This window comes from Mastigoproctus giganteus, chromosome 9 (genome assembly GCF_048544385.1).
Source record: "Mastigoproctus giganteus isolate SK-2022 chromosome 9, ASM4854438v1, whole genome shotgun sequence".
Lineage (NCBI taxonomy): Eukaryota > Metazoa > Arthropoda > Arachnida > Uropygi > Thelyphonidae > Mastigoproctus > Mastigoproctus giganteus.
In genome coordinates, this window is record NC_143583.1 from 151320809 (window position 1) to 151337375 (window position 16567).

A 16567-nucleotide genomic window follows, 5' to 3' on the forward strand; every position below is an offset into this window, starting at 1 on the left:
ACTTCTACAACGACAGATGGATGCTTGATCCAGCAACTAACCAACCCCTGGCTAAAGGCAAAGTTCCACACATCCATCCTACATTTATCTTTCCTCAAATTGAATTTATGTCCTCTCATGCGATTATTCGGAGCAAGAGGAAGACTCCCATCAGCATTGAGCATGCTCAAACCATTCAAGACTTTGTACACCTCAATCAGATCACCTCGCACGTTCCTAGTCTCCAGACAATGTAATTTGCAAATCTTAAGCCTTTCTTCATAATAGCAACCCTTTGTTCCATTCACTAATCTTGTTGCCCTTCTCTGTACTCGTTCCAACAGCTCTACATCTTTCTTAAAATGAGGCCTCCAGATCTGTATACAGTACTCAAGGTGTGGCTTGACCATTGCCTTATACAAGGGGATAATCACCTCCTTATCCCTGTTAGAAAAATTCGTGTATATCATTGACAAGACACCATGTGCTACTCTTGCAGACCGTCTGCACTGCTCAGAAAACTTCATATCTGCCTGCACAATTTTTCACTCTCTACCACTGTCAGTGTAGTACGATGTAAACGGCAGATAGGGACCGATGACAGCAAAGAGGATTTCTTGGATTTTCAGATGAAAACAACTAGTATTATTCAGGCAAGCTTGTTAGTTATAGTTGTTTTTAGCTATTGTTGGTTTTTTGAACGCGTTTACATGCAGTACAATTGTTACAGCGTTAGCAATCCCATTATTGCTGATTTCGATATTGCAACGCATCAAAATTCCAAAACTTGGGATAAATTTGTTGATCAAATTAGCTGGATACACGTTATTTGTTAGGGGAAATGTGAATCTCAATTAAATTAAACATATCCTTGCGTATAAGAGTATCTTTCTTTGTGTGTGACTGTTTTCCCGCCAATACTGGAAAACGTTGTATCTTGGGTTTTAATAGGCTGACGACGATAAAACATATCCCAAATTACTCCCCTGGATATAAGGAACGTTACAATAACAGCAAAATGAGTGCCAAAGACCAAAACTCAAGGGAAAAAATCTGAAAAATCTAAAAATATCAATTGTGATCCTGACTTGAAGGACCTGCCTGATTGTGGGATAGAGGTATTAAACAATGAAATTACAAACGAAGACTCAGAATCTTGCCACCTTAGTGTAAAACAGGGTAGAAAAGGCAAAAACCAGGTAGAAAATACAGATCAAAAGGAGAATGATAATTTAGAGCCACAGGAAACAAAAACAGAGGAATCAAGAAGCCTGAGAGAGGTTTTGGGCGCACCACCCCAGATGTGGGAACAATATTCCATGGCAGGGCGGATTTGCGATTTATACAGAGCGAGCAGCTGTTTGGAAGAAAAGTAACGCCGAGAGCGAAAGAGAAAACCAAGTTTTTTAGATGCAGAGGAAGCAATATTTGTAATGTGCTTGTGCCAAGAGAGATTAGAAGTCAGGGTAATCCCCAAAAGAGATATATCATTTTGCCTAGAAATCGGAGTGTCACTAAAGATAAGCATAGGAGCAGAAGAATCCTTTTTGCGAGATATAAGACAAGACTGAGTTTTAGAAGGGTTGAAATCAACTAAGTTGTCTTTGCCCCACTGGAGAATTACCTGAAGATCGGCATTTAAGGAATTGGCAGCAGATTTTCGAGAACTTGAAGCTGATTGAGCAGGACAAGGTTTCTCAAAATGGAAAGTTGAATGCAATGTGCTATCATCGGCAAAACTATGGATAGGATTTCCAGTCAATGGAAGAAGGTCATTGATATACAAGAGGAAAAGAGTGGGGGAAAGAACTGAACCTTGGGGGACACCGGCATTAGTGGAGAAGTTAGAAGACAGAGAGCCATCTACCATCACCCTCAGTGAGCGATCAGAGAGAAAACTGGATAACCAATTACTAAAAACAGTTGGCAAACCATAAGATGGAAGCTTGTTTAGAAGACCTTTATGCCAAACACGATCAAAAGCCTTCGAGATGTCAAGAGCAACTACTTGTGTTTCACCGAACCTTTCCATTGAATTAGTCCATAAATGGGTAACATAAGCCAGAATATCACCAGTGGATCGACACTGATGGAATCCATACTGGCGATCGTTGATCAGACGGAAAGTTTCTAGGTAGTTTAAGAGTTGGCGGTTAATTGATTTCTCCATTACTTTAGAAAGAGTAGAAGTAATTGCAATGGGACGATAATTGGATGGGAGGGATTTGTGAGCTGGATATGAGCAAATTTCCAAGCCGAAGGAAAAACACCTCTGGAATAAGAAAATGAAAAAAGATGGCAAAGAATAAGAGTAAGTTCAGGAGCACAGGTTTTGAGAACAAGTGGAGAAATATCATCAGGACCTGGAGCGTTCTTAACATCGAGATTCATCAAAATACTTCTGTTATCCTTTTGACGGAAGACCACAGGAGGCATTGAATAGAGCATGTTGGGAATGGTGGGAGGTGTTTTACCAAGATCATTAATACATGAGCTGGAAGAAAAATGGGATGCTAGCAGGTCAGCTTTATTCTTGGCTGAAGTGACAACAGAACCATATGGTTTGGACAGAGGTGGGAGCAGAGATGGGCAAAAGTTGCAGCCAATAGCTTTGGCAAGAGACCAGAATGCTCGGCTACCATTAGAGCAAGAAGCAAGTTTTCTACTCTTAGCCTGTTCAAACTCTAGTTTGGACTGATTAATAACTGCTTTACAATTGTTACGAGCTTTGGTGTAGGCAGAAAATGAAACTGAAGAATTAGAAACAAGCCAATTACAATATGCAACATTCTTCTCTTGAACAGCCCTAGCACATTTATTGGAAAACCAAGGTTTAGATAAAGGACGAGATTTTAAAGTGGAGTGTGGGATAAAGGATTCCATTCCTGCAAGAATAATTTCACTGACACGATCTGAGCAAACGTTGACATCAGAAGTTTTGAAACAGTAATCCGACCATGGAAAAGAAAGGAAGTCTCGCAGGTTACTAGTTTGTGTACACATGTTAATAATGGCTTTATTATTTTTAAACACTTTTTTAAGTATTGCCTAAGAATCAATTCTAATAAATTTATTTTTTTAATTTTCAGTAAATATTTTAATAATACAGTATTTGTTTTTTCAAGTCTTTCAAAAACCAGAAAGTATACGCTATTCACTTAAAAAAAAAAAAAAAAAACCCCAGAGGGTACACAGCATATAGCCCCATATACCCTTACCCTTCACCACAGCCCTGTAGAGCTCCCCGTAGAACTTCTACCTATTTACGATATTTTGAAAACCGTCCCACGTGTTAGCCTTAATTTTGTTTTCCCAATTTTGTAAAATTGCCCTCCTAGGCTTTTGCCCACCTCACGCCACGGTTCTTTATACCGGTGTCTCACTGAAACCGTAACTTTTCACTATCCTGAACCCATATATTCTAAAAATTCTTATACACTATGCAAACATCACATATATATATATATATATGATGATGATAAGTTTCCCATGATCCTTATCTCTTTCTCATGTTTCCATTTTGCATTCTTATAATGCCAAACAACACGAGGTTGGGAACAGCCATGAGATAAAGGTTCCACTGGAGAAGAGACAATCACCAAGTTGTGATCTGAAGTACCTAAAGGACCTCTCACTTCGACAGTGTACTTAGAAGGGTTGTTTGTGAGAAAAAGATCAAGCGTATTGGCTGTGTGATTAGGATTGTCCGGTATTCTTTTAGGTAAATGAACCATCTGTGCTAGGTCATTAGTAATTGCAAAAGCCTCAGAATCTCGACCTGCTGGGGCGGTGTTACTAGAAAACGGAAGCCAGCTGGAGTTGTGAACATTTAAATCACCAAGAAAAATTACCTCACTGTTAGGGTTGGACTGGAGAAAGTCAAGTTGCAACGAGAGGAAGTCAAAGAGCTCCAAGTGATTAGTGGAGTTAGGAGAACGGTAGAGACAACAGATGAATTTGACACAATGAGGTAGAGAGATTTTAAGACAGAGAAGATCAAAGAGAGGAGATTCCAAATTGCCAAGTCTCTGACAGGGAATATCAGAACGGATTTAAGCATAAGTACCACCTTTGAGGCGAAAGGAATCATACAGCGAATAATTTGGGCATCTGAGATGAGCAGTAGTTGAATCAACCAATAACTGAGATTCTGTCAGAAAAAGTACATGGGGTTTGACAGACTGCAAGTGGAAATGGACATCGTTGAGATTAGAATTGAGACCACGTATATTTGTGAAATGAATAAGGAAGTGCTTGGGAGGTTTAGATCTTTTCGCAGATAAGCTTGCTCTATTAGTTTGACAATTCATGGTGTATTCAATAGTAAGAAAAAGTGGGTGGGCCATGCTGTATGAAGTAATGAAATTTTTGTATATGGCGTACACGTGGTAAGAGTATACCCAGATCTTTGCCATAACGTGGCCTCGACAATGCTCCCTGCATTCACACTACTCGGACTCCCTCCAGTCACTATCTGGCAGAGTAGAGGTAGCAAGGTTATACACTAGCTGATCTGGAAGCCTCCTAGAGAGTTACCAATAGGTTTGGTCCACTGTACTAACTAGCGGCCAGCCTGCGAACACCATTTTAGAACTGTACGTTCGAAATGTAAGGAATATTGGATCTTGCCACGACATTCATCATAACCTCAAAAGTCATCAATCATACTGCATGATGGAAGAGATGGGGAAGGGTTGACCGGAACTTAGCTCTAGAGACTAAACATGGGTTCCACCACTTCAAGCCTCCAACAAGCAAAGTGGTGGTATTTCACCGGTTGATGAGAGTCATCTACCACCTAGTACTACCTGGTAACATAGAGGGGCGGCGTTCCTCCATGTGGTGTGGGCGCCACACTCGACCCTGCTTACGTTGGTTCACACCTGGGTGGTCACCCACCATGTACTTGTGTGGGGAGGTTATACCCAGGATTACTAACAGTCCCACCATCGTGAAGGTGCAAGCAGAGGATTTGGTTGTCACAGACCGTCCGGACTTCGCCGAAATTGGGTCCACTTGACTTGAGTGTCACCCGAATATCAGTTCCATCAGCATTTTAGACTCCCAGGTAGCAAGTACAGCTTGTCTGGTATATCTGAGAGAATGTCTGTGACAACCTCAAGGACCAAATCCTGGTACATATCCTGGATAAGCTTGATGTAGGTTTCAAGAACACACCTCTTCCTAAGACACTTCCACAGAAGACTCCTAGGTACTCTGTCATAAGCCTTTTCTAAGTCTATGAAGGCTAAGTGGAAAACTTTTTCTTTCTCCAAACACTACTCTTGTAGGACCCTTGCTATAAATATTCCATTAGTAGTGCTTCTTCCCTTCATAAAGCCAAGCTGGTCCTTCATAATTTGGTCTTGCAGCTTACCTCTCAGTCTCCTTTTGACAACCCTCTCTAATCACTTCATTGTCTCATTAGTTTGATAGGTCCATAGCTGTTGCAGTCTCGTATCTCTCCTTGCCTTTTATATATCAGTCCAATAAGACTCTCCCTCTAAGCATCTGGTATCTTGGCTGCTCTCATTTTATTCACTAGCCTCGTCATAAATGGGACTCCTCTCTGTCCTAACCTCTTGAAAATTTCAATGGGTATCAAGTCAGGCTCTGCTGCCTTCCCAGACGTCATACTATGCAATGCTAGCAAAACTCTTCCTCCTTTATATCTTCAACATCCTCATCATGATCTTGTCTTTTTCCAGTGAGTGTTTCACTATTTATGATCCCTTCGAAAAACTTTTTCTATCTCCTGTTTACATAAGAACCTTACCAGTCTGATATTTTACCACTCTTATATCTGTTGAACCGGGTATCTGCATATTATGTATATAAATACAAAAAAACTTATTAGATACAGTCAATGCTACTAGTTATTTCCAAAATTTATTAAAAATTGGCACCTTTCAGAGGATACAAAATTTGAAATTAAGCATGTTTTTTCCTGCAAAGTAGTAGCCACTTTGAGGGAATAATGGGGTTTCCAGGTTTAATATTATTGTATTTATGCTGTGAGAACAATAATAAATCTTTCAAAAACAACTAGGGTAAGTATAGTACAGTTTATTGATCTAGTGTGAGGGGGGAAAAAAATAATTAACCTGAAACTTGTTGGAACTTGTCCAATAACATGTGATCACTCTATTCTTCAAGCAAAATCATCTAAAAAACAGTGGCAAGGCACTAGGCAGATTCTAACGTGTTAATTCTGTACAAAAACCTTAAGAAAATTACTTCAGAAATTATTGCAGTAAAAGTTTCATTATATTTAGGAGGGTAGAAACTTCAGACTGTGAGGTGTGCCAAAACTGCTACCAGGTTAATACACAGATAAATCAAAGGAAGTTTCCCCATTAAAGATTATGCTTATCACCATTATGCTGAAAGGATTGTCAATTTATACAGCAGTTTTTTAGCCTTTTTTTAACACAAAAAGTATTAAACCTCAAATAAATACCAAATAATAATAAAGTAATCAATGAATAATTTAGATTACAAACCTATGAGGACAATCTTTGCATATTTTTTGATCAGCAAATGTACCACCTAACACTTTTGATAAAATACAAGGTTGTCCCAAAGCCTTCAAGGCTTCATCCAAACTGTCTACAAGGCTATTGAAAAACTCGAGTGCATCATGTTGTTCCCTTAAATTGACAGGTTCTCCCCAAAGTCTGCACAAAAATATTGAGACTAGTTAGTATAATGAAATAAAAATAAAATATTCAAAATAATTATAAAATTGAAGAAAATTTCAGAATAATCAATAATTAAAAAGCATGGACAAACAAAATAAATATCTAATGGTCATATAAAAAATTCTGACCTAGTTCTAAGTGTTGAAACAACAGAAAAATGGATTTTTAAGTAATCCTGAATAAACCCAAAATTTCATTTTCAGTTCAGTCTGCTCAGGTAGATTAAATATCTTTGATTCCACTCTTAGAGATTGAGAATATTAGAGACTTTAATGGCTGGAATAGCTAATTACTTCTGAAGAAAATTTATTAAAATAATTCAAATCTTTTATTATTTTTTAAATCCAGTATTATATACCTATGCTGGGAGTGATGAGCATAGCTCATCAACTAATGATAGTATGAACCAGAGCTATAATGCTAAATACAAAGGGTACTAGGAAAGTATTGCAATATGACGCAACAATGAATCACAGGAAGCTGCTTGTTGCTGCATGTTGAGACATGTTCATACGTGCATAGTAGCCGCCGCGCCAAGTCGATGGGCTCAGTTATTCATTAGTAGTGAGAGTGTAAAGTGCTTGCGATGGCATCGTGGTCACGAAATGAGATAAGGACAGTTTTGCGGTATAATTTCGTGCGTGGTTTAACCATAGACCAGTGCTTAGAAGAAATGACTCTTGCACTAGATAATGATTGTCCACATCGTACAACGATATTCAGGTGGTATAGAGAATTTCAAAGGGGAAATTTCACTCTGGAGGATTCTGAGAGGCCGGGAAGGCCACGAACGTCAGTTACGGAGGAAAACGTTACTGCTGTGAGGAAAATGCTTGACGAAAACAGGCGAGTGACCTACCAACAGATAAAGGATACTTTGGGCCTAAATGCACCAGCAATTCGTTCGATTCTGCAAGATCATTTGCACGTGAAGAAACTTTGTTCTCTCTGGGTGCCGCATAAACTGACTGAAGAGCAGATGACACGACGTGTGACTTGGTGCCGGGAGATGTTAAAAAGGTTTGATAAGGGACAATCTCGGTATGTGAACAACATCGTGACAGGTGACGAGACTTGGCTGTACTATTACGATCTGCCGACGAAGGCTCAAAACAAAGTTTGGGTCTTTGATGATGACGACACACCCGTAATTGTTAGAAAATCCCGATCTGTAAAGAAGAAAATGATAGCTGTATTTTTCAAATCGAGTGGAATTGTGGAACGTGTCGTTTTGGACACGCAGAAGACAGTCACAGCTAAGTGGTATACTGAACAATGCCTGCCTAAAGTCATTGGATCTATGAAGAACCTGCGGCCAAAGTCAAGAATGGACACCGATAATGCTGCAGCTCACCGCGCCAAAGCCTGCACCGAATATTTGACCACGACAGGACTGAAACTTCTCGAGCACCCTCCCTACAGTCCAGACCTTGCTCCCTGCGACTTTGCACTGTTCCCGCATGTGAAAATGAAGCTAAAAGGGAGGCGGTTTTCCAGTGATGAGGACCTTCTACGGGCTTGGGACAATGAGTGTGCTTTACTCTCTAGTGAAACTTGGCAGAACTGGTTTAAAGATTGGTTTCGGAGGATGGAGCGGTGTATTGAATGTAGAGGAAATTACTTTGAAAAAATTAAATAAACAAAGCTGTATTGCAAAACTTTCCTAGTACCCTTTGTACACTCTATGTTGACATCAATATTTGTAAAACAATAAGAGAAGTTTATCTCAATATGATACGTAGAACACTTCCGTATGATACTCTCCAGAAATTAAAAAATCGAAAATCTTACATTACAGTAAAAAATAATTAAAATCAATTTAATGCAATTCAAAATTAAGTAAAAAATTAATGTAACAAAAAAATTGCAAAACGATTTTCCTTCCTTCTACAGTCCTTTAAGGTTATTAAATAATGTATTGTAGTTCTTAATCCCAAATTGTATCGCCTGTCTAAAGGTTTTATAATGCTATATACATGTGTGGCCAAGGATGAAAATGCCGAGTTTCTGTAGGAAACAATAGGCCAAATAGGAAATCTGGTCTTATGTAATTTTACCTGAGCGAAAAGTGCAGGAATATCGTATGTTCTGGCTTTCAATTCCTTTAACTGAATGGCAATATTTTAGAAAAGAAATATAACTTTGGGCCGAGTATCTTACTGTTAATCTAATGTAATTTTGCACCAAGCTGTTCAAAAAATCCCCCATAATTTGTGTATTGATAGGTTATACCTGGAGAGAAAGGAAGTGAATGAAATAATCAATAAGAGTTTAAAAAATTAATATGATAGTATGAACCAGAGCTATAATGCTCAATACATTCTACGTTGATATCAATATTTGTAAAAGAATAAGAGAACTTTACCTCAATGTGATATGCAGAACACTTCTGTATGATACTCTCCAGAGGAAGGAAAATCATTTTGAAATTTTTTGGTTAAATTAATTTTTTACATAATTTTGCATTGCGTTAAATTGATTTTTAATTATTTTTTATTTTAATGTAAGATTTTTGATTTTTTTAATTGTTTTCATTTTAATTTCTCTGGAGAGTATCATACGGAAGTGTTCTATGTATCATATTGAGGTAAACTTCTCTTATTCTTTTACGCTTATCAATGCATATTCACTGTGGAATGAGACTAATTTTCTTACTTAGAATAGGCACATTACAAAAATTATGCAAAATTGTACACAAGCAAACTTTGGCAAGTTTTGAATATGGAAAACTTTGATGAGCATAATGTTTTAGGCCTTTAACAGAATAAGGGGGGGGGAAGTGGTAATGGAAAGAATAAGGTTAATCATAATATTAATAATATATTAATATATAAGTAACTAATACATAAAACTGTGTAAATAAGACCACAGCACACCTTGTAGTTTCACGAAACAGGATATTTTTTAATTTTAATCGAACTCTTATGATAGATTTATTGAATAATCGAAATCCTCCATAATAAAGAGTGATTATGAAGTAAACAATTCGATAACCTTAAATAATTACTTCAGTGTTATTTCAGATGGCTATGGAAATGCATTATTGGCAGAAAGATGAAATTTGGAACGGACACTATCTTACATGTGACAACTGGAAAAAAAAAAAAAAAAAAAGTTCCAAAAACTAGTATGAGTAGATATTGGCATTGTGTGTATCAGAATGTAAATCTGACCCTGTCATGTGATTATTCCTGACACTTCTGACAGAATTTAAAAATGGGAATGGTAAATGTGTAGAACTAAATGGTACTAAAAAAAAAAAAAAAAAAAAAAACCGGATATGCTTTTTGCTGAATGCAGAACAGTAACTCCATGGTGCACATGGAGAATCCTGATTTCAAAAGGATTAATGTGCACGGATAAAACACAGATGAGAGAGAGAGAGAGAGAGAGAGAGAGAGAGACTTGAAAATTCATCATAGTGATATAACTGATGTGAACTTTGACATTCCTTTACCAGAATTTGAGAGGTATTTTATCAGAATTTGAGAAGCATGTTCTTAAAAAATATTTACTTCAGAAATTATTGCAGTAAAAGTTTCATTATATTTAGGAGGGTAGAAACTTCAGACTGTGAGGTGTGCCAAAACTGCTACCAGGTCAGATATGACAGTATTAGGCATACTGCATAAGCCAACACGCTTTCCTGTGTAACAGCAGCCTTAAGTAGTTTTCATAAATTTTACAGCATTAGTTTGTAAGGAAAATAAACATAACTGATCAGAGAAATGAACAATAGTGGGACAAGGCCCAGTATTGTGGATGATTGTACAAGCCTAATTCTTATTCAAATTTTTATAAATATTCTTTTCAATTTCCTAGTGCTGGTGACTGTAGCTAGAAATATTCTACTTTAGTGCTCACCTAGCAACCCCATGCTATAATAAATGCAGTAGTTAATGCAGGGATATTCACACAATTTCGAGATGCACAGACTCTTCATTCTATGCATACAGAGTAGTGACATTGAAAGAAATAATAAAGTAAACCTTTATTATTACATCGAAATTCATGATAACTAATTTGTAATGAATTTTATCTGATTTGCTGCATGTATAGGAAAAGAATATTTTCAGCCCTAGTACCGCAAGAGTTCTTGTTTGATACCACAAAAGAACATATCAAAAAGATGTTCTGAGTGCAGAAACATTTCAAATGCAAGCAGCAAAGGCCAGGGAAGCAAGCTTAAATAACTTTAAGGGGTGTGCCAGGGTAGTTAACTATACAAGAACACCAAGCCTTAATTGTTTATACAGTAATATCAGAAGTGTCATCAATAAAATGAGTGAATTCGAACTGCTGGTTAGGACAAGAATGCTGATATAATAGAGCTTACAAAAACGTGGTGCCACCCGGATATAGGGGATGATGAGTTTCAGTACAGTTTGTATAATGTATTTAGGAAGGATAGGGAAGATAGAAGGGGGTTGGTGGGGTCATGATTCTTATCAAAAGCAGTCTGAGTGCGATGAAAGCTATCCCCAATTCAGACTTTTCACATGCCAGTATAGAATCTGTATGGTGTGAGATGGTTGGAAGCAAAGGAGTAATCTACAGGCCAGGTGATTGCAAAGATTATGATGAGAGCCTCTACATGCAATGGAATGGATAAGTAAGCCTCAATGTCTCATTACAGGTAATTTTAATTTGCCTCCAATTGATTGGAGCAAATGGGAAGTAAACTCCACATGGCTATGTTGGGGGTACCCTACAGAGCTCAAGATGTCACGAAAAGTGAAATGTCTAACTGCCGTTATATCTCCGAAACTAATAGACAATAGTATCAGCAATTTATACTTATTTTGCCGTTTATATAATGCTGTTGAATATGCAAGAAAAAATCAGAAATTTTGATATTTAATATTTTTTTTCAGAAAAAAAAAAAAAAAAAAAAACACCTAAAAAGTTCACATTTTGGTCATTTGCCATTGCGCCTTGGTTAATTTCACTCTCGATAACTTCTAAACTATGATAGATAGACAAACAGTAAGTGAAAAAAATTGTTCAGTAGGAAACATAGTTTTTACATCTATAAATAGTTTTGATGTAGCCCTTATGGTTCCCAAGTAATAGCGATGCAAAGTTGAAAGAGTTGAAAAATTTGAGCATTTTCAAGTTTGTTTTCGCAATACCTTGAAAACTATAAATGTTCGACAAAAACAGTGAGCAACAAAATTGTTGCCCTTTGAGAGCTATACAAGGATAACCAGAATTAAAATCGGGTTTTTAGTTTTCGAGAGTTAAACAACCTGTTAAAGTAACTACTTGATTCAGTTACTTCGCATTTGTCGAAACAATGTTGTGTTTTATTTAGTTAAGTTGTGACTTAACTATATAAAACACGATGTCAAAAGTTATATCAACTAAATGTGTTCAAAGATTTTGACAAAATCACAAATCTAACGTTGAAAAGCAAGCACCAAAGTCAGTGGTGGAATGCGAGAGAGAGAGTGGAAAGGATAAATGCGAGCAAGATCAGTTAGAGACAGATGTCCAACCATTAACATCGAAAAGAACAGTGCTATCAGCGAACGAAGATCGTTGAAAGTGTTATACGTTAGCTTCAAAAGAATTTGAAAGAACATTTTTTAACACCAATTCGTTTGGATATGTCTGCAGTGTTTGCGACAGACTGTCATTTCAGAATGATTTGAGATTACCAAAGTCAAACCATATACAAATTCTTGAAGAAGAATTTCCAGAAGCAGAGAACGTGACATCATTTATGCTTTGCAATACATGCTTCACAAGCTTAGAATCGGGAAATGTGCCATCGTTATCCAAGTCCAAATGGCTTCATATATCATCTGTTTCCATCGAATTTACCGCTGCTCGATTGTATAAGTGAATGGCTGGTTTCGGCTAGATTGACATTCGTGCAGATTCGACGTTTGCGATATGAAAACTGGCAGTTATGGTATCGTTGGACAAGTCATAAATGTTCCAGTCGATGTGAATAATATGGTTAGAGAGTTGCCTTGTGCTTTAGACGACGATTATGCATTCAATGTTTACATCAAGAAGCATTCGATTTATAAATCAACCTACTTGCAAGGATATATGAGAAAAGAAACGGTCAAATCGTTGCTAAGGTATTTAATCAATACTCCTCTGTACAAACATTATAACATCACAGTTGACAGTCAGTTGCTTGCTACAGTTTCATCAAGAGTTACCAATAGCGAACAAGGAGACAATGTAGAGAAGATCATGCCGTCTGAAAGTGACATTGAATTACTTATGGCACAGCAACACACTTTACTTTGGTATGAAGACAAAAATCTTGCAATTGCTCCTGGACAACACAATCAATTGATGTCAATAGTTTACGATGAACGTGCTGAGGAACTGTCATTTCCAGCGATATACTTTGGCCATCCACATAAACTTAAAGATGGATTACGTGTTACTCCATTTATGATGCAACTAGCAAAATAAGACAAAAGGATCACCCAGGAGTAACGGCACATTATATTCTATACATGGCGATGAAAAGTTTATGCTTGAGATTTACCGAAGGTTTATATTCCACTTTCAAATGCGCCGGAGAAACTTCCAACATAACAAAATGTATGATAGAAGACCAAAGATTTGAATGTGTCAAACATAACTTGTCGTTTCTCAAATCCATTACAAATTCTGTACACTACTGGTCTCAACGCAACAAAGATGTCTTTGCTATGATCAGACAACTTGGTAAACTGACCATCTTTCTGACATTGAGTGCAATAGAGGTTTGCTAGCCACATCTCTTGAAAACACTTCACAGACTAAGCAGCAGCGAAGATACAGAAGTTGACGATTCAATGAAAGAATGACAGCATTACAGTGTATGAAGAGACAACGAGGATCCAGTCATATCTGTAATATACTTCAATAAGCTAGTTGATGTTAAAATGAATATACTGCAATTAAAAAGGTACAATCCTTTTGTGAATTTCAATGTAATCGATTTCTTCAAGTGTATAGAGTTAGAGCATCATGGCAGTATGAATGCTCACATTTTGTTTTGGCTACAAAACGATCCTAAAGAATTGGTTGCGGAAGATAAGCCAGACTGTAGAAATAATAGATGAATTGTGCAGCGTCGATGCTTTGGATCTTCCGATGTCTTATGCAAATCAAGTGTCCAAGCATACATCTACTTGTTTCAAGAAGAATGACGATCGATGCAGATTCAATATTCCACACTGGCCTATGGAACAAACTCGAGTTTTAATACCAGTGAACACACAAGACAATCGACATTCAAGTTTCAAACAGAAATTTCAACAATATAAGAAAGATCTTGAAGAGAACGTTATGATGCAGTTGAGCAGTTTATAGAAGAGCAAAAGTTGGATATGAAAACTTACTTGGATGTTATTCGATCAGGATTGACGAGACATACCGTTCTAATGAAAAGAAATATGACACAACTTTGGATGAATACCTTCAATCTTTGGATAACTGGTATATTAAATTCGAACATGGATTTACAGTTCATAATTGAGTAACATTCATGCGCATCATACGTTGTAGAATATGTTAACGAAACCAACAGAGGGATAAGCAATTTGCACAGAGAGTTGATCAAATTGCAAGAGTATCCAGATCAAGACTACACAGACTTGTTAAAACGCGTTAGCATTAAAATGTTGAACACTGTTGAAATGAGCCGGCAAGAGGTAGCTTGGTATTTGCTTTGCCAGCCAATGTGAGGTTAGCAGAGAAGTTGTGTACATTCCAACTACTTGGCCTCATGAGCATCAGAAAAGTAAGAAGAGCAAGAAGCGAATGGATGAAGAAAATCTCGACGATGATTCTATCATCAACATATGGAATGAAAATATTATATAGAAATATGAGAAAAGACCAAAAGATGGAAAGCTTGGTCAGCTTTGCTTGGCTGATTTTGCAACAAAATACAATGTTGTGAAGGGACAATGAAAACCTAGAAAACAGATGCGAATCATAAGGTATCGCCACTATGAAATGTCTGAATTGGCAGGGTATAAACCTGAGATGGTTTTACTTTACTGGCCTTTCAAAAATGAAATGGTTGATATCTTAGATTCGAGCAAGTTTCTTCAGATATACAATGAAAATGAAGAGTACTTGATGAATTGCCACAAAATATCCGAGTCGGACATCGATATTGACAAAACAGGGTATCGTGGAAAACTTTGCATCAAAATGGACAATAAAGAGGATGCTCGAGCAAAATGCAAGGAATATGTTCAAAGTTGAATCACAGAGGATGCTAGTAACAGACTTCAAGAGAATAATGATATTGAAATGATTTCGGCAAACTTGCTATCTGCTGTGGTACGTCTGCAAGATAAAGTCACGACCGACGATTACTGCAAGTTGGTTCAAATGAGGAACAGAGAACAATACGAGTTGATTCTTGAAGTTATACATCGAACAGATCGATTTAATACAACACCACTTCAAATGTTCTTTACTGGACCAGAAGGCTGTGGCAAGATGTCTACCTTGAAAATTATGATGGAAACTTACCATTGCTTAAATGCCTATCTTCAGATAGGCATCTAAGCACTTAATTCTCCAGTGGGGCAAAGACAATTTAGTTGATTTCAATCCTTCTAAAACTCAGTCTTGTCTTATATCACGCAAAAAAGGATTCTTCTGCTCCTATGCTTATCTTTTGGTGACACTCCAATTTCTAGGCAAAATGATATATCTCTTTTGGGGATTACCCTAACTTTTAATCTTTCTTGGCACAAGTACATTAGAAATATTGCTTCCTCTGCATCTAAAAAACTTGGTTTTCTCTTTCGCTCTCGGCGTTACTTTTCTTCCAAACAGCTGCTCACTCTGTATAAATTGCAAATCCGCCCTACCATGGAATATTGTTCTCACATCTGGGGTGGTGCCCCGCTTCTTGATTCCATTCAGAAGAGGGTAGTTAGGTTAATTAATGATTCATCTCTAACAGAGGCTCTCCACTCGCTGTCTCATAGACGTACTGTTTCTGTTGCATGCCTCTTCTACAGATATTTCCATGGCCACTGTTCTTCTGAATTGGCTTTTATAATTCCCGCACTCTCTCTCTCTTTCAAAACAGTCCGAACACATGGCGCCACCAGCCAACATCCATTTACTCCCCAACTTCAAACTCACAGAACCAACTTTTCCTCTTCCTCGTTTATTCATTCAACTGCCGTTTTCTGGAACAACCTTCCTTCATACGTATTTCTTGAAAATTAGTCTACAGAAGTTCAAGTCCAATGGATACTATGGTTCTAATACCTCTCGTGTTTGGGGTTTACATAAAAAAAAAAAAAAAAAAAAGTGGAGAGGAAGAATTGCCTTCGAGGGCTGTCAGTGCACTCAAAAAGTGTGTATAGATTATAGGCTTCGGAGTGAAATCATGAGCAAGTAAAATCAAACCCATCTTAACGGCATAGAGTTCTGCAGTGAAAACGCTGCATTCTCCTGGTACTGATGAAACAGACTGTTGATGTTGGTAGCACCACAGCAGCTCCTGCAGCTGTATCACTTTTAGAGCCGTCAGTATAAATTTGCAGGGTGTGTGCATTTGCCAAAGAGTGAGCTGTATGTAGTTTCGGAAAGGTTTGATTGTTCAGGGAGTGCTTCCCCCAACATCAGAAGTAGTCATCATATGAAGGTATACATACTCTCCATGGAAGTTGTACAATTTCTCTGTCTTGATGTGAATTGGTCAATCGCATATTCCATTGCTGAATCAGTTCTCATAGACCTCAAGAGGCTTATTTCTAAAACAGTTTACCCATTGAGGATCATAGAGGTATGACCAGATAGGATGAGATGGAAGGCTATATATTTTAACCATATAATTGAGGAGCAGCATCTTTCTCCGAAGGTGGAATGGAGTTTCATTAGCCTCTATATATAATCTT

General features: G+C 37.5%; 1 protein-coding gene across 4 annotated transcripts in view; it reads right to left on the reverse strand.

Moving 5' to 3' along the window:
• The window catches only part of faf (ubiquitin carboxyl-terminal hydrolase-like faf), a 1326265-nt gene that overhangs the window by 488494 nt on the left and 821204 nt on the right, over positions 1-16567 (reverse strand). For all 4 annotated transcript variants that reach the window (XM_090382082.1, XM_090382083.1, XM_090382080.1 and 1 more), the window contains one exon: positions 6483-6656. In XM_090382082.1, the coding sequence (XP_090238208.1) occupies positions 6483-6656 (174 nt within the window). The remainder of the gene's footprint in view (positions 1-6482; positions 6657-16567) is intronic.